The following is a 27,722-nucleotide window of genomic DNA, read 5'->3' on the forward strand; positions in this document are numbered from 1 at the left end:
TGTGAACAAGTTTTTAGAGGGTAGTTTTTAGTGATCCTATTTTAAGAAATCTCTTCGTGTCGAACTAGAAAACTGAAAAAGAGATGGCAGTTTCATCAGTATAATCCCATTAGCTATATATTTCCCTAATGTAATTACAGAAAGTGCTTATGAAGTTAGATAGGAAATGGTGGGTAGCAAAGTCCACAGAAACTTAAAAAGCTTTTCAGTCTGCCGAACATACAGGTTCAATATAAAAATTATGGTACACTATAACATACCTGCAAAACAACACACTATTAAGCAATAGGCTCTATTTATATTGAACTTGTGTGTTCGACAGACTGGAATGGCTTTTAAGTTACATTTAACCGAGTCGACACTGGAAAGTGTGGTTTCCTTCTTAACAAACAAGTCCACAGAATCGCAGAAAGAGTACTAAGAATTTATGGAATTTTGGAACTCTTTAATCGAACTGAAAAATCCTGTAGGCGACTACATCTTTTCAAATTTGAAAAAAAATTTGAAGGCACTGCTCTGTTTACCACATTCTCCTGCTGAAACAGAACAGTTTCTTTTCCTGCTCTTTCTGTTAATAAGACCAGATTGAGAAACAAACTACTATTCTGTAGCGAATGTGAATGGGCTCCTTCTAAAGCACTCTTGTCTGCCCAAAATGTTCACATTTCAAAACAGTTTATTGCTTTGGCAATATTCTCCAAGGATTAAGAGAAGAGCAAAATGTGAAATGCATGTTAATATATTCTAAAAGACAGCCAAATTTTGGGTAGTGTATGAAGACAAAATGAATATATATATATATATATATGTGTGTGTGTGTGTGTGTGTGTGTGTGTGTGTGTGTGTGTGTGTGTGTAAACAAAGTGATTTAGTACTTTTTTCCATAATCTAGTACCTTTTCACGGGAAAATTTAGTACGAACATTTTTTGTCCGGTGGCAACCCTGCTGCAGTCCCGTTTCTCTAAGGGGCCTGGTATGAGGCGAGATGGATCTGTCCTGGAGGGTTTTTATGACCGGATGCCCTTCCTGACGTCAACCTCATAAGAGGAGTTAATGAGATGAAATGAATGACGTGATACATGATAAAGGGAGAAGGGAATATGTCGCTATAATCTAGGCTATAAATAATGTTATTCGCACTGAGTGAAATGGTAGTTTAGGGGAAGGCCTGAAATGTAATGTGTATATATATAAAATAAGAGTTTTGTCTGTACATTGCTCAGAATTTGAAAAGAATGGTATTTCTGTATCGCTCATGTCCACAGTAACAAGAAAATGCATTTTTTACTTTTCCGTAATTTCTGTCTGTCTGTACACGCATCAATAGAAAACGGCTGAAGAGAATTTAATGAAAATCGGTATGTAATGTCGGGTGATGAACCACTGCAATCTAGGCTACAAATTATTTTATTCACGTTGAGTGAAATGGTAGTCTAGGGGAAGGCCTGAAATGTAATTCTCAAATAAGTTATTTATGTTATTAGTGGTCGTATCGATAAATACTACATAACTAACATAACTTTAGTTATGTCGTAAGTTAGTTGTAGTTATGTAAGAAGTTATTAAATTTCCGATCACTTATGTCTTATACATTGTTACCGTACCGCATATAATCAGAGATATTCATGAATTTGGATTTTTGTTACTAAGTCCATATCAGCGCCGAGTCACGAGAAAATGGGTAAACAGAATTTAGTGAAAATCGGTATGTAAAGTCTGAGAATAAGGAACTACAGTCTACGATATAAATAATTTTGTAGGACACCGTAATATCACAGAGTCGAAAGAAAACTAATGTGAAGGCCTGCAATATAGAAAGCTCATAAACTTTATCAACAATAACATTACATTGACCATTGTTTGTTGTGATGTGCTTTTTTTCTTCTGTTTCCTCTCATCCCTGATAGATAGGATTACTGCAGCGTACCGAGGTTTTTTTAATTTGCTTGACGTCGCACCGACACAGGTAGGTCTTATGGCGACGATGGGATAGGAAATGAATAGTGGTGTGAAGGAAGCGGCCTTGGCTTTAAGGTACAGCCTGGTGTGACTGGTGTGAAAATGGGAAACCACGGAATACCATCTTCAGGGTTGCCGGCAGTGGGGTTCGAATCCACTATCTCCCGGATGCAAGCTCACAGCTGCGCGCCCCTAACCACATGGGCAACTCGCCTGGTCGTACCGACTGTAACAGCCTGCCTGTATATTGGCGGGAAGTAGCTGGGGAGTAAGATAACTTTCTTCTTTAGCATGCCATTCCTCTGGTTCATACATTTTCTGATATATCTGGTACGTAACACACTGGTTCATCATAGTATTCGAGCTATACAATCCCTACTCTGAGGCACTGATTGGAATGAGCAGTGTGCGTATTTAACGGAATAATGACAGAGGAGTGTTCACGGCAATCTGCGACCTGGTTATTCCAGCTCTGGAACTTTGGACTCTTAGATCGGCACCGTAGTACTGTTCGTTGAAAGTGAGAAAGAGTGCGGTTTTTCATTTGATCGAGTATTTTATATGATAACATTGCTTTCAATCGCTACATTCCTACTGACGTTTTTGTAATGACCTATGTTGAATTCAGTTAGGAAAACCATGAAGTCAGTCTGAGAATCCCGTAGCGAAGCACGGGTACATCAGCTACTTTCATATATAACTTACCTTCCAATACGGGATATGTTTCTCACGTCTTTGTATACTTCTGTACGTATTTCTTCTTCTATTTGGATGTCATTATATATTACACCGGTACAGATTTACATTCACACAAAGGAATACCGGTACACCACTCCACAGAATTATTAACACATCAAGCAAATAACATTACAACTGCGGAGTCACAGTGAAAACTGCTTCGAGTTACGCTATCGGACTGTTACATTCACGTACTGTGAGGATTTTCCTCCTACATGACATTCATTCGACAAAACGGAGCAGTGAACTATGTGCGAGACCCAAAGTCTCTGATTCCCCTCAACATGTACCAATAGGAATAAAGGCTGCTGCAGTTATCGAGGAGGAGATACAGGGAGAAAGTGAGAGATATGCATATCTCTAATGTTTTGATGTACCGTATCAGTAGTTTGTAGTTCTTATTAATTGAAAAAAATCAGTAGATTTCATATAAATACACCTATCCGCTGGTAGTCAATAAAAATGTAAAGAATAAAGCGGCTGCTGGGCTCATATAGAGACGAGAAGAGGGAATCCCGAGGGACGGGAAGGGATCGTACGTTAAGAGCTGCTAGAAGAGAAAATAGTGACGTTGCGTGATTAACTGCAGTGTCTGAGACAGGCTGGCCAACAGTAAAAAATTAAACCTCAAGATAAATTTGCCACACTAGCAGACCCAAGCATAATACAGCAATGAAATAAATAAATAAATAAATAAATAAATAAATAAATAAATAAATAAATAAATGTTATTTCCATAGCCCCTCAAAATTCCTCAAAAAATAATTTTCCTCCTAAAATTCCTCCTGACTCTTTCATCCCCCCCCCCCAACTTGGCCTCTAGGACGATTAAATCTCCCTAAATTTAGGGGGAAAACCCCCGAGTTGGCAACACTGCAGTATTCTTCCCAGTCTCCCATGTCGTAACGGTTACCCGTCACCTTACTCTCCATGATTGCCTTTCGCTAATCTATATATATAAAATAAGAGTTTTGTCTGTACATTGCTCAGAATTTGAAAAGAATGGTGTTTCTGCATCGGTCATGTCCACAGTAACCAGGAAATGCACTTTTTACTTTTCCGTAATTTCTGTCTGTCTGTCTGTCTGTCTGTCTGTCTGTCTGTCTGTCTGTCTGTCTGTCTGTCTGTCTGTCTGTCTGTATGTATGTATATATGTATGTAGACGCATCACTAGAAAACGGCCAAAGAGAATTTAATGAAAATCGGTATGCAAAGTCGGGGAATAAGTCGCTACAATCTAGGCCATAAATAATTTTATTTACGCTGATAGAAATGGTAGTTTAGGCGAAGGCCTAAAATGTAATATTCAAATATTTATGTTTTTAGTAGTCCTATCTTCATAAAAATTGATGTGCAAAGTTTAGGAATACGTCGCTAGAATCTAGACTATGAATAATTTTATTCACGCTGAGTGAAATGGTAGTTTAGGGGAAGGCCTAAAATTTAATTTTGAAATACTTACGTTATTAGTGGTCCTATTTCATTGAAACTTGGTATGCAGAGTCGGAGAACGAGCCACTATAATTTAAGCTATAAGTAATTTTATTTACGCTGAGTGAATTTGTAGTTTAGAGGAAGGCCTAAGTTATTAATTGTCGTATCGATAAATACTACATAACCAAAGTTATAGAGAATTAAATTTCCGACCATTTATGTCTTATACATTTTTACCGTACCGGCTATGATAACACAGATATTCATGAATTTGTAATTTTGTTGGCAAGTCCATATCAATGCCGAGCCACGAGAAAATGGGTTAACAGAATTTAATGAAAATCAGTATATAGAGTAGGGGAATAAGAAACTACAGTCTAAGCTATAAACAATTTTATTCATCTTGGATGAAATTGTAGTTTAGGGGAAGGCGCCTAAAATGTAATTTTTAAATACCAATGTTATTGGTCCTATCGAAAAGTACTATATAAAGTTATAGAGAATACAATTTCCGATCATTTATCTTTTATTCAGTTTTACCGTACCGACTATGATAAGAGTGGTCTTTCAGAGTGGGAAAACGAAATGTGAAGGCCTATAATATCGAAAGTGCATAACATTGATCAAAAATAACATTATATTGACTATTGTTTATTGTGATGTTCTTTGTCTCTTATGCTGCCTCTCAACTCCGATAGATTACTGCTTCATACCGAGTATAACAGCCTAACTGAATATTGGCGGAAAATAGCCGGGGAGTTAGAAAACTTTCTTCTTTATCATGCTATTCCTCTGGTTCATACATTTTCTGATACAGCTGGTACGTAACACACTGGATCATCATAGTATTTCAGCTATTCGATCCCTACTCTGACGCGCTGTTTTGAATGAACAGTGTGCATACTTAAGGCAGAGCCTCACTTAGTGGTGGTGGTGGTGGTGGTGGTGGTGGTGATGGTGGTGGTGGTGGTGGTAGTAGTAGTAGTAGTAGTAGTAGTAGTATGGCCTGGTCTAGAATAACAATTTAGGCCTTTTCCAAATTATAGCACCACAATATTCACTAAATAACTCAAAATTCAACTCTGAAAAGAGCCGTTTCTTTCTCTTCACTTTCATTAAATTCTACATTCAATGTATTCCAAACTAGCAGTGAAGAGGGGGTTTCTCTTCTGGCTTGGAGGAAAAATTTGCCTTCAAGTCAGATAGATTTTTCCGCCGCCAGTGTAGTAAATTGATATTTTCCGACTCATTAGGTACTTCTAGGAAACAGAATAGTAATTGGGCATAGTTTTTTGTTCACGGATCACGGCTGTCTGAGGTTTGGTCATTCCAGGTCTGGAACTTTGGACTGTTAGATAGGCAGCGTAGTCCTGTTCGTTAAAAGTGAGAAAATGTGTGGTGTTTCATTTGAACGAGTATTTCGTAATATGAAAGCATTCCTATTGACGTCATTGTATGTTCATTTCATTTGGGAAAGCCACTAAGACAGTCTTTCTGACGATGTAAAAAGGCATTATAATGAAAACATCCCAACCTCATTGTGACTGATGGTATGAAATTGGGTGGACCATCACAGTGAAAATTCCCTCAGTCTTCATATGTGAAAAGACGTTTGGTGACTTCCCCGCCGCATTTCTAGGGTAACGTTAAGAGCTATGCAATTTAATACAATCTTGCGCACAACGTGTACACTACCTAGCCTAGAATTCTGTATACAATGTAGAATTCCGTAGCGAAGCACGGGTACATCAGCTAGTATTGTATGAACAAAACCCGAGCGAGCTTACTCACGCGGGTTGGAATGATGACATGCAAGGAAACGTCTTGTGCAGCAAATCAAATCGCTGTTTAAATGTAACGACGTAGCCAGTGACCAGCAAGTCTTAGAACTTCTGGAGGAAAGTCTATAAATAGCCGAAACATTCAGATACATGATGTTAAATACACTGTTAAAAACAATACGGTAATCGTAAAATGAATTTATGAGCATTATTTTATAACACAGAAGCATTTAAAATTTTATTGATTAACAAATATTGTCGATTTATGTGCTTATTATAGATTTTCTAAAAATATGTATTTACATTTAAAAATGTGAAAATATGTGTTTTTATGTGAAGTTTTTACACTCGGGGTTGCACAATAGGAATAATGAACTTTGTAACTTGCGTTAAAATTTACGCAAACAAAAAATGTAATTACATAAAAATCCGCTCCCTAGTGATGAAGTCCAAGAAGTAGTGGACCTGTTCTATGAGTGGACTCGTGCTGTGATCCGTGACCTTGTTCCCACTCGTAAAACTTCTGCCAGATGCCCTCCATGGAAGAAAAGTGACATAAAATTGCAGAAATTAATAAAACTTAAGCATGGAAAGACTGGAAAAGATCGCCTTCTGAAGTAAGGTATTAAACCTTTTCTGACCTTCGCTAACATCATAAATAGCTTCTAAGATGGGATCACCAGAACTACATAAACTCTGCTTGCCTAGAAGCGAGAAGTAATAGCAAGATTTTCTGGTCTCTGACAAACAGGAAAAATTACAAAACGTGTGCCAGACACAGTGACTTGGGGTGATAATTTAGCCAGTAGTAGTAATAGACAGGAAATTTTCAATGATTATTTTGCGTGTAATTTTTTTTGCACCTGTTCAGTTCCCAGATTTTCCGAGTATTGATTCTCTTCCCTCTCATAGCTTCAGTAGTTTTTCCACCTCTGAGTCAGAAGGCTATTCTTTACTTTCCTCCCTGCCAGAAAATAAACCTACTGGTCCACATGGCCTCAGTCCTGTCTTCCTTAAGAATACCGCTACGACTCTTGCCCATCTTATTGCTGCTATACTTAACCGTTACTTCTTAGCTGACTACTTTCCTGACCACTGGAAAATGGCTAACATCAGTCCGGTTTTTCGAAAGTGGAAAGAGGTCTGATGTCAGAAACTATCGCCTGGTTTCTGTTTTAGCCACCCTGTCACTCATCTGTAGAAAGATGAATTATTCTGCGTGATTTGAGAGTCACGGTGTGATTTTATATCGTGATTTTCTGGTATCAGTGATTTTGTTACCGTGACATGATCACACATTGGACCACCCGTGCTGCTTATTATTTGTAGCTTATGATCACGAGAGGGCCTTGTTATTGTGACTATCTCTGTGTGTAAATATTTATAAGACGGTCTTGTATATAAACATCCTGCATTTTGTTTGCAGTACAGAAAACGATAGTTGCCAGTTTACTTCTAGACGTACAGACAATAAATTTTGAATCCAAGTATGCTTTTCTTGGAGTTGCTGATATCCAACCAATATGTCAAAAAAATAGTTAGGACCAACAGTGGTACCGGTCGTGTTCTGTACCGTAACCAGTTATGTGGTATGTGATTGAAAATTAAATTCAACGCATTTGTCCGGCACAAGTAAAAAATATAATGATGGATAAATTTGTTCTCGGCCACCTAAATGTAAGTTTAGGGTTACCACTGCACCTTTCCCTACATACAAACTCATTAATCGCTTTATCTAGCATCGAAACAACATATGTTCCAAAATTAATTGTTTAAAGAAACTGAATTAATTTAAAACAAAGCAAATAAAACACACAAATCACCCAATGAAACATTATTATTTACACACGTTTGTTAGTATTCTAGCCAAGTCCCGTGAATTACGATGCAGTTTGAACGCACACTTAATGATAATAATGATAATAACAATAACACTACGAGCCAACATAATTTCGCGTGGCTATTTCTAGCCGGGTGCAGCCCTTGTAAGGCAGACCCTCCGTTGAGGGTGGGCGGCATCTGCTATGTGTGCGTAACTGCGTGTTATTGTGGTGTGTGTGAGTGCAGGATGTTGGGGACAGCACAAACACCCAGCCCCCGGGCCATTGGAATTAACCAGTGAAGATTAAAATCCCCGACCCGGCCGGGAATCGAACCCGGGGCCCTCTGAACCGAAGGCCAGTACGGCTGACCATTCAGTCAACGAGTCGGCCACGAGTCAACATGACAATTTCCTAAAATTGATATTACTAGCGATTACGAGGTTTAAGCTATTTTTATATTCGGAAGTAATATGCTTAATTTTTATAAATATTTTATAGGCCTACTTACAGTAAGTTGACTTTATCATAAGAAACTACGTACAAATGTCCATATGGTTGCCAATGATGATGATTATGCTCCTTCCAATGATGATGATTATGCTCCTTCCTCTAATCAGATCGCTTCGCGTGGATACTGTTGTGGCAGCACATGTTGTGATATCAAGGCTGATTAGTTACACACTAGTTCGGTATATGGCGTTGTGAGGGCGCGCGATGATCACATTGGAGAGAAACCTTGAAATCAAGGCTGATCACCGTGACGGCGTAGGAAGTAACAGTAGTTACTCGTGATTTGTAGATTCAGTGAAAAAAAATCACAGTTTGTGAAATATCGTCCGTCACGTACGCATATGTTGCGAGCTCCTCAAGTGGATTGGTGATACTTGCATCTTGGTATTTCATCACTTTACACCAGAAATTAACGATGTCCTTGGTTTGGGGCCATTTTTACAAAGGACTTTTTTTCCACCTTTGCTTCGTTCTAAGTTACATTTGATTCAAGAAGAGGAACCAATTATGTAAATAACATTAAGTGCATTTGACTTCGGAAGAAGCGACACCTCATTATGAAAGAAAGACATAATGAAGCGTTCGTTTATTGCTTCCTTATTTGTAAAGGCATCCCCTACGTCTCCGCCTACAGTTCTGGTCTTCCCCGGCACGCCTTTTGATGGCTTCACTACTGTGAACGTCACGAATTCAAATATGAACTATTACATTGTTATACTCTATCATATTGCACAAAACTTTAATTTAAAAACCCACCAAAATATCCAGGAAAAAGACAATTTCCCATCGTGTATTAAAATGTGCTCATTGGCTGAGACTATAAAAACCTAGGTTTAAAGGAGAAACCACCGTGTTGGCAACGCTGCTGACACAGCTGACACGGTAATATTAAAGTCTTTGGCTGCAGCAATGTGCCAGGTTTCCTTGTGACGAAGTCAGCTGCCTCGCCCTCGTTTGCTGTTGATGAGCTCGCTGGCGTCGCGGGGGTTGACGTTGGGGATGGGGGTGGGGCAGATGGGTGATGTGTCTGCAAACTTCTCTCCCTCCCAGTATCCGAGCTGTTGGTTCAAGCGCCAAAAGCGTGAATTTTCACGCATGGTTGTTGTGAATTGGTAAGCAGTCAAGTGTTGGAGGCATGATTTCAGTCTAATTGGAGGCAATGGAACAAGTACAAAAGTTATCGTAATTCAAGGCTACGGTTATGGAACGACTAGCGGCTACCCGCGCGAGCTAGCGCTACATTTTATAAACATTGCTAGTGTTTAAGCGTTTGAAATTGTCATTTGATCACGCGCGAGCCTTTAAAGTGAGTGAAACGGTTCGTTGTTGGTTTCTTCGCGCCAGTTGAAGCTTTTCAGAAGAGTGGTTGGTAGTCTTTGATTGCGAAATATTAATAAACGAAGACAATTTGATTTCATTCCACTCAGATTTCTACATTTTTACAGAATGAAGGAATATATCGTAAATAAAATATTATTGGGCTATATGATATTCCAAAATATTTTAATTCCATCAGTTCCCTTACCTCAGTGTTATTGCAAGTTTCTCTTCTGCTAAAATGGAATGTGTTTCTGTGCCTTGTAGCAAGGTCCTATTCCCGTGATTATAAGGTCCTTTATATTATCCCAGATAATATCTATCTGGCCTCATTCGACGACAATATTCGAGAATTTTTCGTTCGTTGTCTTTAAAGCATTCTGTGCAAATGATTCACCGAGTTCACGGCTATTTTCATAAATTGGGTGTTCTGAATTCCTTCGTCTGTGTAAATATCTAGATTTCAGAAAACTATTTTCGTATAAAAATAAATCTTCAGCTGCAGAGAACTTCGTCGCTTGTAAAAGAACTCGCAACTATCCAGAACACGCTCGAAAGCGTCTACTCGCTACTAGCAAGTTAAAGTTGCCCGAAATGAGCGTACCGGGCCCCAGTAGGAACATGCCAAATTAAAAGATAAATTGTTTTTCTCTTGGACTTCGAGGAAAAGGTTGAATAAAAAACAATATATTTACACCAAACTTAAGACATTAAATGTATTGGCGGCAAATTAAGCAGGAAATTTCAGTTTTCTTGGTACGCACGATATTCGTGGTTGACAGGCTGTATTTTGTATATACAAATCACAGACGTATACACTTTGTGTCATCCCATGCATCATAACACGTTTACGAAACAAATACCGCGAAGTCAGCCTTTCATTGTTTGAGTAGGCTGATAATATATCCTTCTTGTGACCACTCTGTACAAACATGTCCCCCATTTCCTTCCCTAATGAGTAATGACAATGTGTCATAAGGACCTTTTCCCTTTCACTTGCCTGTTTTATCTGTACCACGGTCGGCGCTTGCAGAGTGGGTCTCGGGCCACTCCGTGGTCGGGCAGCTGTATCAGGGCGAATAGACTGGCAAATGTTGAAAGTTCCATAAGGCTCCGTAGTTCAGAGAACTACACCACGCGCCGCACAGATCGTTTGGTCTGAACGAATAGCAATTGAAGGCAATATTGTGTAGGCACGACGCACTGTATAATATTGTTTGTGTGTGAATTGAGTGGTGTTATTAAATGCAGTCAGCATCATGCCAGGCTGTTTTGTATCACGATGTAAATCTTAGAGCACTTGATGTGCATGGCTTCGAAAACAGGGAAGTGCCTGAAATATTTACACGTGATATGAATAATATTTTAGATGCTATGGATTTTCAATTGACCAGGCGAGTTGGCCGTGCGGTTAGGAGTGCGCAGCTGTGATCTTGCAACCGGGAGATAGTGGGTTCGAACCCCACTGTCGGCATCCCTGAAGATGTTTTTCCGTGGTTTCCTATTTTCATACCAGGCAAATGCTGGGGCTGTACCTTAATTAAGGCCACGGCCACTTTCTTCCCATTCCTAAGACTTTCCTATCCCATCGTCGCTATAAGACTTATCTGTGTCGGTGCGACGTAAAGCAAATAGCGATTTTAAATTGACGATTGAGGGGGCTCCAAGATGATGGCAAGCATCAAATGTCACAAATACCCTTCGTTAGCCTTCTGTGATGTGATGAAACGTGTAGACGCTACAATGGAAGAAATGCTAAAAGGGAGAAGAGCTGTTGGGTGGTAATATACTTTCAGTCTGTGTCAGTGTTTTGGAATTTGTTCTCTTCGAAGGATCATCTGCTATTATATTTACCCAAAATGGTATTTCATTACATTAATTCCAGATTTATTTTTCGGGTGAAGGAAATGCTAAGAGAAGCGAAGTCCAGGTCATCTTCTAAAGCATCAAGAAAAGTATTCTAAGTCTCTTTCCAGTTGGAGGTGATCGTTTTCAGTGATTGTGTATATTCTGCATTACTTTTTTACCATTTCTTTCTGCAAACAGTACTGCAGTAGGCGCATTAATCTGTATTTCCATTATATGCACAAGTCTAGCAGTATAGCTATCATCTTGAAGGTGGTTTTTCGTGGTTTTCCATTGTCACGATATCGCGACAAAAATGTTCCGCGTTATTTCGCTAAGTAGACCTTCCTTCAGCGCTTGAATTTCGCTTCAATCATTTTCAATATTAATAAAGTTTCATTAATGTGATTTTTGAACTATTTATGTGAAAAATAGGTATGTAAACAGAAACAATAGGCCTATCGATAATCATTCAATGTGCATAATACAATCTTGTTTAGGACTAAATATAGCCCAGATCAAGGTTACATACTCTTTCACCCTATATGGACATACCATTAAGGGATTTCGTACAATCTTAAGGTATTTCATTCGAATTAAGAAATTCTTTTTCTGTCTTCCATTTCTCTTCACACATGCAATATTGGAATACCATTTTAAGCTCATTATTTTGCGTGAATTTCGCTGCAGTTTCGCACTTATCGCAAAAATAAAATCAATGTCTTCTTAACCAGAATCGTATGATTAGTTATCTCAAAATCGCTCTAAAATATTTTTTTCGCGTTTATCGTTAATTCGAAAAATCTTGCCTCCAGATATCAGCTTGCATTTGGAAGATCGTGTGTTCGAATCTCACTGTCGACAGTCCTGAAGATGGTTTTTCGTGGTTTCCCATTTTCACACCAGGCAAATGCTGGGACTGTATCTTAATTAAGGCCTTCCAGCTCCTAGGCCTTTCCTATCCCATCGTTACCATAAGACCTACCTGTGTCGGTACGATGTAAAGCCACTAGAAAAAAAGATTAGGAAATGAAGTCTTAAAGGACGTAGATGAATATTGTTACTGGGGTAGCAAGAGTAAGGAGATAAAATGCAGACTAGTACAAGCAACGATGCCTGTCTTAAGAAAAGTAATTGGCTCACTTCAAACATTGATATAGCAATTATAAATATTTTTGAAGATTTCGTATGGAGCGTGGCACTGTATAGAAGTGAAATATGGGCAGTAAGTAGCTCAGAAAGAAAGAGAGTAGAAGCTTTTGTAATGTGGTGTTACAAAAGAATGCTGAAGGCGAGGTGGATAGATCGAATCACGAATTAAGAAATACTCAATCGATTTGGTGAGAAGAGATCGATTATAGAATTATTGGGCACATCTTAAAGACACCCACGACTTGTTCAGTTGGATTTTGGGGAAAGTGTAGGCGGTAAGAACAGTAGGGGTAGACGAAGGTATGAATATGACAAGCAGATTAGAGCAGATGTAGGATGAAGTACGTAGTATATAGCTATTCGGTTAGACAATGTTATCTTTATTTTTGACAGCAAACATTTTGCTTTTCTATTTTCAGGGAAATATCAAAGGCTTCCATATCGTGGCTGCTGTCCAGCAAGCATTGTTTTACAAACCACTGAATGCCATTATACTGACTATTTAAACAATTCAGTTCACTAAAGAAGCTAAAATAAAGATTCAAAATGTAACCATAACGTGACGGCGCTATTTGCAGGAAGTCAAATTGTTAAATACACCGTAATGCTTGAAATTTGAGCAAGGAGAGAGAAATTCGGGCGTGCGCTGTTTGTTTGTTTTCATGAATGTCGTTATTACAACTTATGATCGTGATCAGTGAAATAGTCCAGTGCCATAGTAGTCGGGGTTGCGTTAGCTGTTAGCCTGTTAATGTGTGTGCATAAATGCCATTGTAGTGTAGTTAGTTCTCCGTAAGAGCCTATGTATAGCCGCCATCTTGTGCGGTAGCCTCTGGGCCGCTTTCTCCATAAGAGCCCGTGTATAGCCGCCACATTGTGTAATTGATGTCGGGAAGGGCAGCCTGCTGAGGAGGAAGGAGGTTAGGCCCCTCCAAGATAGTGACTGTTCACGTTGGGAAGGGCATCTCCCCGTAAAACTAAGGTTTTGCACATACAAGATTGCAACTGTTCACGTCGGGAAGGGCATCTGCCCGTAAAACTGAGGTTAGACCATCCAATATGGCGACTGTCCGCGTCGGGAAGGGCATCTGCCCGTAAAACTGAGGTTAGCCCCTCCAAAATGGCGACTGTAAGGTTAGGCTGGCTCTCATATGCAAAATCCGCGTCGGGAAGGGAATATCACCCTAAAAGTGCGGTTAGGCCCTCCAATATGGCGGTTGTGAGTTTGGGCATGCACTCTTATGTAAAATCCACGTCGGGAAGGGCAACTTGCCGTAAAACTGAGGTTAGACCCCTCTAAGATGGCGTCTGTGAGATTAGGCATGCTCTCTTAAGCAAAATCCGCGTCGGGAAGAGCAGTTTGCCGTAGAACTTAGGTTAGGCCCTTCCAAGATGGCGTCTGTGATGTTAGGCTTGCTTTCTTATGCAAAAATCCGAGAAGCGACATTGTACAACTACTATATTACTGGTTAATGACCTTTGTCCATAACTGGCATTGTTACACTACTAGGGGTCAATGACCTCGGTGCTGAGTCAGCAGAAAAAAATGCTGACGATATGGTCCAGAACTGTCACTGCTCTCCTACTCTTTCAGATCAACAGCCAGCATTTTCCTTCCCTATATTATGTTACAAGAACGACGCAAATGTTTTAAAAGCTGTATTTTGTTGGGTTCGAAGTCGAAATGTGTAGTGTTTTAATAGCGCGTTGTGTTCGTGTTCCCCTTGAGCCGCTAGATGGGAGCACTTTGCGCTGTCGCCGCTGCTCTGCGTGTTAAGTGAGGAGAGTTTCCACTATTATCATATCACGGCCGACTGGATCCCTCGCTGTGCTCCTAGCTAGTGCGACGCATCTAGTCGGCCGTGATCATATTAATCTATTTGATGCCAGTAAGGAAGCGTGAGAATATTTCTTATATATGCGCATATTGAAACGATGATGTACAAAGAATATACACGTACAATAGGGAACATGCATGATCCGGGGTTTTAATTAAAAATACGCTAATCTGATTCAAAATTTCATGCAGAATTCAAAAATGTGATCAGAATGTACAAACAATAACTCCAAACATGATAAAAATCTACGAAAATGTCACGTCACGCAAGTACGCGATCTCATTGGTCTGACGTCATCGTACAGGTTGACTGAATTAGCAGACGAAATAACACATAGTGTGCTGTGAGAAGCAGGACACACTTCGCGTATTGCTACTTTACGTTAGTGTCTGGTATGGTTAAATTCGAGGTTTATACATTGGATAATAATCTGAGTGGTATATTTTAGACTTAAAATGAATCCTGCGCAGACAGTGAGGCAGAAAACTTATAAATGGTGTAGAGTTCCGATGTGCAATAGCACATCGCATACCATACCAAACAAATTGTTTATAAACGTTCCAAAGACGCTAAAACTAGGGAGAAATGGATTTTGGCGAGCCGGAGAAATGCTGGTGATATATCGGAAAAGTCTACAGTTTATTTTTTTGAAGATTTTTTTTTTTGCTAGGGGCTTTACGTCGCACCGACACAGATAGGTCTTATGGCGACGATGGGATAGGAAGGGCCTAGGAGTTGAAAGGAAGCGGCCGTGGCCTTAATTAAGGTACAGCCCCAGCATTTGCCTGGTGTGAAAATGGGAAACCACGGAAAACCATTTTCAGGGCTGCCGATAGTGGGATTCGAACCTACTATCTCCCGGATGCAAGCTCACATTCGCTTTTGAAGATTTTAACGTAAGATTAATTTGTTTGAATTTTCAAATCACTTTTCCATGTCAGCTGTTCTAGTGGTAAAACTTTAAATTTTAATGTATGATGCTTTATTTAAATGCTTCAATTACATCTTGGAATATGAAAGTAATAAACAGTGCATTAAATAATGCTGATTATTAAAGTATTCTCCAAACCTAACCTATGTTTTGGGTGATACATGTCTAGATAATAAATCAAAGGGGTTATGAACCATTTTGACAGCTCTAATTCTACCAATATATCTTGGCATGGGACAGTTATGTATGTCTTTATTGAAGAGCTTAATTGGTAAAGAAATTTAGGCTATATCTAAATACTCTATAATGTAACAAAGAATAGGCGTGTGCATCATGAAAGGAAACAACGTGAATTTAACAAATGTATAACTCTACACAAAACCAATGCTTGTCTGTTACGGTCTTATAAGTTAACAATGCTCAATTATAATAATTATCATAATATTAATGAAATAAATAACATAATTGCACACAGGTGAAAGTAGTACCTAAGGCCACGGCCGCTTTGTTCCCATTCCTAGGCCTTTCCAGTCCCATCGTCGCCATAAGACCTATATGTGACGGTGTGACGTAAAGCAAAAAAAAAAAAAAAAAAAAAAAAAAAGTAAAAGTCACGGCACCCAAAGACATTCCTGTATTGAGCGACTAAAATGTCACCAGGACACTTTTCTTTCCTGATATGCTCAGCTTGTTAAAAGCCAAATGTAATTAATGTTATTGGCTTCACGCCCCGCTAACTACTTCTACGATTTTCGGAGACGCCGATGTGCAGGAATTTAGTCCTGCAGGAGTTCTTTTACGTGCCAGTAAATCTACCGACACGAGGCTGACGTATTTGAGCACCTTCAACTACCACCGGACTGAACCAGGATCGAACCTGCCAAGTTGGGGTCAGAAGGCCAGCACCTCAACAGTCTGAACCACTCAGCCCGACTTGTGAAAACTAGATGAAGTCATATTTATCATGTTTAACTTTTTCCCTCCACAGAGATATTTAATTCTCTTTCATGGACAACGGAAGTGGGTAGGCCAGTTGTCCCAACCATAAATATATATTTTTTGGGGGAATTATAGATTATAGTACTATGATCTTTCTTTCCTTCTTTCTTTCTTTCTTTCTTAATCAGTTTATCCTTCAGGGTTGGTTTTCTCTCGGACTCAGCGAGGGATTTCACCTCTACCACTTCAAGGGCAGTGTCCTGGAACGTGAGACTTTGAGTATGGTGATGCAACTGGTGAGGAGGGCCATTACCTCGCCCAGGCGGCCTCACCTGTTATGCTCAACAGGGGCCATTTGGAGGAGGGTAGGATCGTACGGGATAGACAAGGAAGAGGGAAGGAAACGGCCGTGGCCTTAGGTGCCTGGAGGAGAAGTAGGAAAATACGAAAAACCACTTCGAGGATGGCTGAGGTGGGATTCGAAACCCTTCTACTCAGTTGACCTCCCGAGGCTGAGTAGACCCCGTTCCAGCCCTCGTACTATTTGTTTTCAACTTTCATGGCAGAGCCGGGAATCGAAACCGGGCCTCCGGGAGTGGCACACATTAACCACTACACCACAGAAGCGGACTAGTACTATAATGCTACCTATATGTTTATGTTAGTGCTGAAATCCGATTTCTTACTTTACTAATGCTGAAAGCCCGAAAATGTAATGTTATTCTTTAATAGGGGAATCAGTCTAGAAGGAAATGTTGAAAGTGATGTGATATCTATCCAGGTTCGTTGTTATCCTAATACTATGGGTTACAGTACACTGCACGTATATAAAAGACGCCACTTACAAACTTGCTTGTTATCCGCGAATTTTTGCGGCCACAAAAGTCACATTTTTCAAGAATGATGACATCTACACATGCCGGGAGTGGGTAATTTGCGCGCCTGCTGCCTTCCTTGGATGTGGTAGCCGTTTCTCAGGCTCCCTCTCCGGAATCGAACCCTGATTCCCCGTTACCCGTTACAACCGTGGTAGGCGCAGAACCTACCATCGACAGTTGATAAGGCAGACATTTGAAAGATCGTCGCCGGCACGAGGACCGTGCGATCAGCCCAAAGTTATTCAGAGTCACCAAGGCAAACGGACCGGACGAGCCGACCGATTGATTTTGATCTAATAAAAGCGTCTGACTGTGCTGTTTTGAACCTTTCGTCTGTCATTTCGAAGTTATTCGCGATCATGAATAATAAACAATCGGCTTTTAGCAACGGCTGATGCACAACGGCTGGTAGAGCTCCATGCGGTACTGGATCGTGACGTCACAGCGCGCCGCTTACGTCAGAGGCCGTTTCACTCGCCTTGCGGAAAGGCACTATTAAATATTTTTTTAATGGTAGAAAACAAGGCAACATACCACAATGTAATACGTTTACGTACTATTTCATTGGTGTACTTTTCAAAAAAAGTATTTTTGAAAATGATGCATGTTCCCAATTGAAGTCAGTCATTTAGTGTAACGTACTGGAACTATCCCTTCCGCAGAACGGCTGCTCCAAGTAAATGCAATTGGGCTCTAAACCTTAGAGAACCACTGAAATGCCAAAGCAATGGTGGAGTCTCTCAGAGATTTCTCAAGCTAAGTTGCAAACTACGATAAATCCAGAATAACTAGGGCTTTACGTCGAGAATCAAAGTATGGATGATGAATACCGAATGCTCGCAACAATCTCCAAACTTCTACTAAGAAATGTTGTAACTAGGGACACCGCTTCTTGGAAACCGATCGCAGTTCCCCTGATATGAGCTGAAGGCAAAGCTCCCAAGTCGAAGACTAATGCAATAAGACGCTTGTTCCCTTGTTTAGATTCGTATATAAAGAAACTAGCCATTAATATGAGTATATTCCCTACTCTTAGCTAGGCTTGGCTGCCTCTTTATTGGCTAACACCTCCCCCATGTACCGTTACTCCCACCCCTGGTAGGTGCACTTCTATTCTTGCGCACGTAGCAATTCTCAGTTTCATAAACATGACTACTTGCCTCCTAACACTTATCTTCATAATGCTGATTCCCTCTTTTCTAATACTTGCCGTCATAAACATGACTCCCCTTCTCCTAATACTTGATTGGGGTGGCCCATTACTTTTAAGTTATAGGACACTTCAAACTACCCCTTCGCTTACTATTTCCAAACATTGGAACGTGAATATTTAGATTGTCTGTACCCATCCTAGAGCTCTCCTTATGGGGAAGCAATGATAATATAATCAATTTTAAATTGCAATTAATGGCGCATTGGAATAATTAAAAATATAGGGACATGATCACTCAACGCATAAGGACATTGCGAACACCGACACGTCATTCCGAAGTCAGTAAATCTCCGGGATAGCAATAAAAATGAGTGTATAATAACAGCCGACAAATAATAACTTAGGTGCTGAATACATGCAATTAGCGATCGGTAAATACAATACGAGTGAAAAACAGTTTCTGGAAACATTGCTGTAAATTTTATACATGTATGCCACGACATTATGCATTCTTAAGTGGTGTTATGACTGAATTTTGCGTATTTTGAGCCAAAACTCGGGTTTTCTTTTTATTCGTACAAAAATAGCCCTATTCTTTACTTTCAGAAAATGTTTTTATTTTAGTAATTCCGGCTTGTTTAAAGCTTGTAGAAGCCATTTAATATGAGCCCGCAGGGCATTTAAAACGGCATAATGATAGTTTACTGTGTGTTTTTCGCTGGATATTCAAGTATTTCGCGGCGTATTTACCATAGAAGTACACTTCGGCGTGCTGACAGTCACTTGTTTACTACGTAATCAATACAATGTTAGGAAATATTGCAATTTGAACTGACGGAGAGAATCTTGTACTTTTTCCAAATACTGTAGTACTCAATTTATATCTGCCACACATGTATACTTTGATAGTTTAAATATATTGTGTATTTGTATTATATACATTTAAGAATTCGTATTTGTGTTAATCCTAGTAGTACAAGCATGACGAATATAAGAACCAAGTGTGATGACTCAACTGTTATAGCGTGGTAGTTTGTGGTATAGCGTGGTAGTTTGTGGACCCGCCACTGGGAGCACTGCAAACGTCGGTGTCCAACACGTGCTTCAGTAGACCGGCAAACGATGTGTTCGAAAGTGCGGGGAGATGTTATTGTGCGAGATATTTCAAGTCAACAAGTTGAATTTCCTTTGCTTTCAGTTCCTAAACTCAGTTCATTGTGTGTTGTGCACTTAAAGCACGTGTGTTATGTGGCCTGATTAAATTAATAGTTCAACATGCCGTACTGTTTTGTGCCGGGCTGTAAGTCAGGCTGTGGTAGAGTAGTTAAAAAAAAAACCAAACCCCATGGCACTACAGCCCTTGAAGGGCCTTGGCCTACCAAGCGACCGCTGCTCAGCCCGAAGGCCTGCAGATTACGAGGTGTCGTGTGGTCAGCACGACGATTCCTCTCGGCCGTTATTCTTGGCTTTCTAGACCAGGGCCGCCATCTCACCGTCAGATAGCTCCTCAATTCTAATCACGTAGGCTGAGTGGACCTCGAACCAGCCCTCAGGTCCAGGTAAAAATCGCTGACCTGGCCGGGAATCGAACCCGGGGCCTCCGGGTAAGAGGCAGGTACGCTACCCCTACACCACGGGGCCGGCACTGGTAGAGTAGTTAATGGTATAAAATTCTTTTCACCACCGAAGGATAGAAATAAATTTGAAAAATGGGCCAGAGCTATTCCACGAAAGGACACTGTGTTAACGCGTAATAGTAGAATTTGTCAAGTTCATTTCTCTGATGATTTGATAATAAAATCAGATAACTTTGTAGTGAATGGTGAAAAAGTGGTTATGCCTCGTGAGAGATGGAAATTACGTCCAGGAACAGTGCCTCACATTTTCCCTAATTTGCCGAAATACCTTTCAAGTGAGATTAAGTCCCGTGAAACTCCCAACTGGAAAAAGAATCTAGACACCACTAGGATAAGAAGAAAGACTATTGAAGACGGGAGTGTAGCAGCAAATGGAGAATTAAAAGGTCAGTCTAATGTTGACCAAAATTTGGGTTATTCTAGTGTGCTTTCTGATGCCGAAAAGACAATATTATCGCTCAAAAAGTGTCTAAAAATGCTAATCGAAATTTAATTCGAGCTAGATCCAGTCTAAACTTAGCAAAATCGAGAATTAATGTATTGGAGAAGCAGGTTAGAAATACACAGTTCGAAACTCTTCGATTGAGAAGTGTGTAGTGTACCATTTGGCTGGGTACGTTGTTAATCACTTATAAAGTGTTTGCCCTGTGCCCATTCTCTACGTGACAATAATCAAAGTACATTCTCAGTTCTCTCCGAAATAACAGACTACGGTTCAAGCAATAATGAAGTGTTTTTAACACGCCCTTCGAAAAGTATATGTGACATTCTTTTCCAGGCCAGTGAAAAACTGAACTCAAAATCGATGTGGAGCGAAATATTTTTGGATTGTATCGATTCTATAGACAAAATTTCAGTTGATCCTTCAGGTGCTGGCTGTTGTCTTCAACATATTATGGATATAATCCCCAGACTTGTTTATCATTATCTGAAGTGCCGATTTTTCTTCAGAGTGAAAGAAATCCGGCGAGATTTACAATCTCGAACATCCGCCAAATCTTCATGCAAGCTTTCGAAAGTCCAGTAACCGACAAACTGAGTTGGTAAGTAGAGTATTACCTTTAAATGGTTCATGGGTGTTTTTTAATATGCTGGGAGTTGTGTTATTTATGTATATATACACTCGAGTAACTTGTTCTTTTCGCAACATGTGATGAAAGTCGTAGCTCTTATTTCCGTGTATGATATTTTTCCATTGTTCTCTGCCGTGGTATTTTAATTGTAATCTCTCATTTAAAAAATAAAAGACAGTGTATATACTGTACTTATCAGTTACGGAGTAATACGTGTCCTGTGTCACCATTCCTAAGACCAGCTGAGAGGTATTGTGGAGCTACCAAACTCTAGCGCTGCCTGGCGGGGCGCGCCTGAACTCGATGAGTCATCACACTTGGTTTTTATATTCGTCATGGTACAAGCATGACTCCCTTGTTTGTTTATATTTTACTAACATGCAGAAGCACTGCCTTCGCAATATACAGGCCGTACTGTAGAAAGCGCGCCAAGCCAATCAGCTGATCGATTGAGGCGAGCTAAGTGAATGTCACTAGTTGTACTTGTGAATGTAATCCATAAGGATTGGGGGCATTCTTAGGATAATTGTGGCCGTTGAGAGACAAAATTTTATATTTAAGTATATTGCATGCTTTTTCTTTAAATCTCATCAGGATTTACGTAAACAGCTGTTAAGATAATGAGTCCTCATAGTTTAGATTAGGCATGGTATCTTCACTAGGTAGGTAATGTAAATCAAGGGACGTAATACTTCTCGTGTAATTTATTCATTTAATTGTTGTCGTATAACACGTTTTTGTGGAAATATAATGTGGTACAAATTTAAATACAGTGTGCGAAAGTTCGCATTTGCCAGAACGCTGAGAACTTGTGCGTACCACGGCTAAAATACAACTATACAAGTAAATAGACGTTAATATTTTCATTTTCTTCGTATGGGGGCAGGTAACCTTTATGAAAAACGAAAATCCCAACCGAAAAAATACATATTGCGAAGAATAAAGGTGTATGTTTCACTCATTTTCCAGAGCTGATGATGAGTTCTGCTTTTGACTTTCTTGTTTTACAGATTTACAGCAGAGCTTTTTATTGTTGATACAGAACAAGTATAAAAGTGGACAGTAACCAATGAAACTTGCATATGGTTATTTCTTGGGTTCGTAATGTTGAGTACGCGCTGCCTTTTCTCCCCAAAATTAATGCGAGTAAGAACCATTCCTCGGTAGTTTCCGTGAATGTGGGAAGTAACCAGTAGATCTGGATGATCAGTGCATTCATATTTGGGAAAACATGGGCTATTACTAAACAAAAAGTGATACAAATGTTTGTATAGAAGAAAGGGTCTCAAGGAAGTATTCGAAAGATACTGCCAGAAGTGTCAACAACAACAAAAAAACAAGAAAGCTACTGTATTTATGGCCATCTAGAGGTATAGAAGTGAAATTTATTATTGCACGTTTGTTGTCTCCATATTTGTGTTAATGCATAATAATTATTTGTTGGGTACATTGACGAGTAAAACACTGCGCGTAGATCGCACTTCAAACCTACTTCTCCTAAAATTACATAGACCTGACTTACGACTTATGATGTGATTACAGGTTTTAGTGATCTCACCTGTAATATTAATACAACATTTGTAAATATTTCATAATTACAAAAGGTACAGACGCATCACGTCCTTGCATTACACGGGTCGGACGGAGGAAACAGTTCGCCTCTTTGTGTGACGTCATCGGAGGTACAATACGGCCTGTGCATCACGAAGGCAGTGGCAGAAGTAGCATGCGGTTTCAATTCAGCGAGTGAAATATCTAAACTAGTGATTTTTCATTGATGTATTTTATCTTAATTCCTTCTTAAATGTGTGGGGTATTGCATTAACACAGCACAGAACACCCGTGGAACTACAATCAGGAGGCCTGGCGTCACTGAACTAAGCATAAACAAAGCAAGAGCGCTCCTCGTGGTGTACTGCACCGTGCGCTCGCTGCCATCTTACTACGCCAGTCATCTTCTATTCGGCTTACTGCTACCCAAGCTATCAGCCATCCATGTATAGAGATCAGTGATCCCAACACATGGCTGCTTAGCACAGCCTATGGATTGAGTTTCCAGAGCATTCACTCTATGCTATGCACTACTTATATTACGTAATGCTACTTAACGCGGGTTCGTGTCTCTAGACTTGCCACTAGATATTGCACTACCGAGCTCGATAGCTGCAGTCGCCTAAGTGCGGCCAGTATCCAGTATTCGGAAGATAGTAGGTTCGAACCCCACTGTCGGCAGCCCTGAAAATGGTTTTCCGTGGTTTCCCATTTTCACACCAGGCAAATGCTGGGGCTGTACCTTAAGGCCACGGCCGCTTCCTTCCCACTCCTAGGCCTTTCCTGTCCCATCGTCGCCATAAGACCTGTCTGTGTCGGTGCGACGTAAAGCAAGTAGCAAATATTGCACTAGATATTAAATTTAGATTGTATTTGTGTAGGATAGGCCCATGTGATGTCATGTCATATTACCTAGTTTCTAGAAATGATAATATTCTTGTAGTACCAATTTTTGGATGCATTTTATTTTAATATCTTTTCATCTATCTTTGGAAGTGTTTCCGCTGCATAGAGACATGCTGGTGTAACTACTGTGCTGTCGTGTCTCAGTTTTGCCTCTTTCCTTCAGTTAGAAGTTCGCCGAGGTACTTGAATTTCGTAGTTCTCTGGACATCTCCATATGGTGTCACTATCTTGCGGGTAGGACCAATCTTCTTGGAGTCCATGTATTTAGTTTTTTCGAACGAGATCTTAAGACCAGTCTTAGCAGCTACTTCTTGGAGTACTTCAATCTGCTTTGCTGCCGTTCGATGATCGTCTGCAAAGAGCACATCATCAGCAAAGGCCAGGCAATCAACTGTAATACCGGTAGCTTTACAACAAATTCTCACTCCGTTTTGATAATCTCTCTTAGCCAATTCCTTCCTCCATTTCCGGACGACTTTCTCCAGCACGCAGTTGAAAAGTAGTGGGGAGAGGCCATCCACTTGTCTGAGCCCTGTTTTGATCTCATTCTGAGGGCTCCCGCGTATATTATACTCGGGAGTATGTGTCCGTGAGAGTCTGGTGTATCAGAGCTACGGATTTATCATCTAATCCGAATTCCTTGAGAATATTGACAAGTGTTGTGCGGTCTACATAATCGTATGCTTTCTTGAAATCTACAAAGGTCATAACCAACCAACCTCTTTCGTCTCATCGCCCTTATCTTTATCAGTGATTTCAAGATGAAAATTTCTTCTGCACACGAGCATCTTTTTCGAAATCCTGCTTGGTATTCACCTAGCTGCTTGTCCAGATGAGGCTCCGCTCTATGCTGCAGTGCTTTCGAAAATATGATACGTAGTACAGTCATTAAGTTCTGAGACTTGACGCCTGGAGGATGGGCACCCACACGACTCTGTATGTTGCACACGATGCCACATTACACGGCATACGCCTGCACAGAACCTCATCCACCCTCAAAATAGTCGCCGATGGCCGTTATGCACGTTTGCCAACGTTGGTATAGCTCCTGGAAGCACCGCTGAAAGCAGTTGGCAGGAAGGTTCCGTATGACTTCTCTTGTGGCTGTCATGACCACTTCGGGCGACTGAAATCTGCGCCCACGTAGGAGTGCTTTCAGGGGATGAAAGAGAAAATAATCGCATGGTGCGAGATCAGGTGAGTACGGAGGGTGTGGCAAAACTGTCACCGGTTGCTTTGCAAGTTCCTCTTGGACAAGGACAGAGCGATGTGCAGGGGCGTTGTCGTGTAGCAACAGCCAATTCTTTGTACGCCAAAGCCCAGGTCGCTTACGGCGAATTGCATCGCGTATACGGCCAAGGGTCTCCTTGTAGCGGATTTTGTTCACCGTTGCACCGTCTGGGAGGAATTCCACGTGAAAGATTCCATTTGAATCAAAAAGCAGTTCCAGCATCACCTTCACTTTTGACCTGACTTGATTTTTTTCTGTCGTTGTGATGATGGAGTTTTCCAGGTGGCGGATTGCCGTTTCAGTTGCGGATTGTAAAGGAAACCATGTTTCCTCTATAGTTATTATCCGGTTGAAAAAGTCGGATCATCGTCAGCACTACTGATGGGGTCACCGCAAATTGTCATGCGATCATCACGTTGGTCTTGCGACAGGATTCGTGCCACACTGTGCTAGGTAACACGAGACATGTTGAGGTCATCCGTTAGAATTTTGTGGCAAGTACCATGGCTGACCCCTATTTCTCCTGCGAGATCGTCTACCGATTGGGAGCGGTTAGCACGCACCAACGTTACAACTTCTTGGATCTTGCGTTCCGTTCGAACTGTTTGTCCCCGACCAGTACGCACATCATCTTCCAAACTGTCCCATCCTTGCATAAAACGGCGGCGCCACCCAAACACAACACTGCGACTCAATGCATCCTCGCCGTAAACCTGCTGCATCATTTCAAACGTTTCGGCAGCTGTTTTGCCTAATTTCTGGCAGAACTTGATGTTTGCCCGTTGCTCAAACTGTGACATGTCAAGGTCCGACAGGCTCATTCAAATCACCGTCACAACTACGACCGTACGTCTGCTTCCAGTGCATGCAGTCAACTGTTTCTTGCAAGGACGAGAGACTAACTGACATGGTGCCATACCACGGCGTCAGCTATGCGTTATAGTGCACCACAGCGCCATCATGTGGTCAGTCTCAGAACTTAATGACTGTACTACGTATGCGACGGAGAGAAATGAGATTCCTCTGTAATGATTAGCGTTCCTTTTGTCCCCTTTTTTGTGTAGAGGGTAAATGAGTCTTTCCAACTGTTTCACCACGTTTTCACCAGTATATTTAAATAATTCTGGCGTGATGAAGTCTTCCCCAGTTGCCTTGTTTTTCAGTCCCTAAATACTAACAGGGGGACAGGAGTTTTGGACAGTTCCTCAGGGGAATCACAGTTCAAACTTTTTTGGAAGTACTGAGCCAAATGTTCAGTTTTTCTTTTGCCCGTGATGAGTTTTCCCTGGTCATTAGTGAAACATAGATTTCTATGGATCAAACCTTTAATTTTGTTCCTGAGGATTCTGGCTGTGCATCTGTTCCATGCTTTCGATCTTTCCTGCAGTGCTTCTTCGCACTCGTCATTCTACCATGGGCGTTTTTTTCTTTTTTTTGCCAAGGATAATGTTTGTTCAGCTGCTTCTTGTATTTTTCCAGCCATTTCATTCCACTCGTACGATTCCATGGCTTCAAGCTCTTTCTGATACATCTCTGCGATTTCTTGATTGATTCTGAGTTCATCTATCTTGAACTTTTTGATTTTTGGTGGAGTTTTCTTGGTGTTGCGGGGGATAAACCTGATCTTAACTCTGGTCGAATAGTGATCAGAGTCTATATTAGCTCCTCTCTGGACCCTGACGTTCATTATATCTTGAGGGCTGGAAGTTGCCACATGGTCGATTTGAAATTCACGTAATTTCGGGTTTGGGGATCGCCATGTCTTCATCTTCTTGGGTTCTTTCTTGAATCGTATGAACATTAGTTTCAAGTTGGACGAATTGCAGGCTTCAACCAGTCTTTTTCCATTTCTGTTGGTTCTCTGGTGTTCTGGGTATCTCCCAACTATTCCCTTGAATTTTCGTTCTCTTTCAATCTGTGCGTTAAAGTCACCCATTAAGATTGCCACATGATGATCCGGCACTAGCATCAGTTCCCTTTCGAGAAGAGACCAAAATTCCTCAACTTTATCTGAGTTCTTCTTGTTGTCCTCGTTGTTAGGGGCATGGGCATTGAAGAGCACATAGTATTTGTTCCCACTTCTCAAGGTTAAGACTGATAGTCTAGGAAATAATGACTTAAATTCGATAATGACATCCATTATTGATTTGTGAACAAAGAAAGCTGTTCCATGATAGTCGGAGACATTCTCTTCTAACCTGGCTTCTTTTCCCTGATTGCAGGTAATCTTTTCAATATTCTGTAATTGCCCATCATGACCACTTCATCTGAAATAAATCTAGTTTCTTGGACTGCCAGGAGCTTAATTTGATATTCTTGTAGTACTTTAACTAGTTCCATTTGCTTCCCAATCTTAAGGAGGGTATTGACATTGAAGGGGCCAAAGAAGTGTTTCTTCTTCGTTCTCAGCTTGCGGGGTGAGGGATCCTCCCACTGATCCCAGCATGATGGTGTAGGGCCCCCAGAATCCGATGCCCTGCTTAGACGAAACTCTTTCTGACCCTCACCCCCCCCCCCCCCCGAGCTCGATAGCTGCAGTCGCTTAAGTGCGACCAGTATCCAGTATTCGGGAAATAGTGGGTTCGAAGCCCACTGTCGGCAGCCCTGAAGATGGTTTTCCGTGGTTTCCCATTTTCACACGCAAATGCTGGGCCTGTACCTTAATTAAGGCCACGGCCGCTTCCTTCCCAGTCCTAGTCCTTTCCTGGCGCATCGTCGCCATAAAACCTATATGTGTCGGCGCGACTTAAAGCCAATAGCAAAAAAAAAAAAAAAAAAAAGAAAAATTCTGGCCCCCGATTGTGCCGGCTGGGGTAGTTTCCAATGTTCATTTTCCCACCATAGTAGCTTGTGTGAAATTATTCACATGGGGGTGGAACCCAAAGGTCCCACCGCAATTAGAACCAGATTGATAAGATCTGGAGCGTATCCAAACAGCCGATCCTGACCTGGGTACAGACGCTGACCACACCGCCCGTTGCGAGATCAGACATGCGTGGATTTGTATTCCCAAGGTAGTTCCTCC

The 27,722-nt window shown here is 40.8% G+C and overlaps 2 protein-coding genes across 2 annotated transcripts in view; one reads left to right on the forward strand and one right to left on the reverse strand.

Moving 5' to 3' along the window:
* LOC136856859 (zinc finger protein 83) overlaps positions 1-8,328 on the reverse strand; it is a 214,685-nt gene extending 206,357 nt beyond the window's left edge. Inside the window, exon 1 of the mRNA XM_068225189.1 lies at positions 8,278-8,328. Within this exon, the coding sequence (XP_068081290.1) occupies positions 8,278-8,287 (10 nt within the window). The 5' untranslated portion in view covers positions 8,288-8,328. The remainder of the gene's footprint in view (positions 1-8,277) is intronic.
* LOC136857447 (zinc finger protein 91) overlaps positions 1-27,722 on the forward strand; it is a 117,411-nt gene that overhangs the window by 45,179 nt on the left and 44,510 nt on the right. The window lies entirely within an intron of this gene.

The sequence above is a fragment of the Anabrus simplex genome, chromosome 1 (assembly GCF_040414725.1).
Source record: "Anabrus simplex isolate iqAnaSimp1 chromosome 1, ASM4041472v1, whole genome shotgun sequence".
Classification (NCBI taxonomy): Eukaryota; Metazoa; Arthropoda; class Insecta; order Orthoptera; family Tettigoniidae; genus Anabrus; species Anabrus simplex.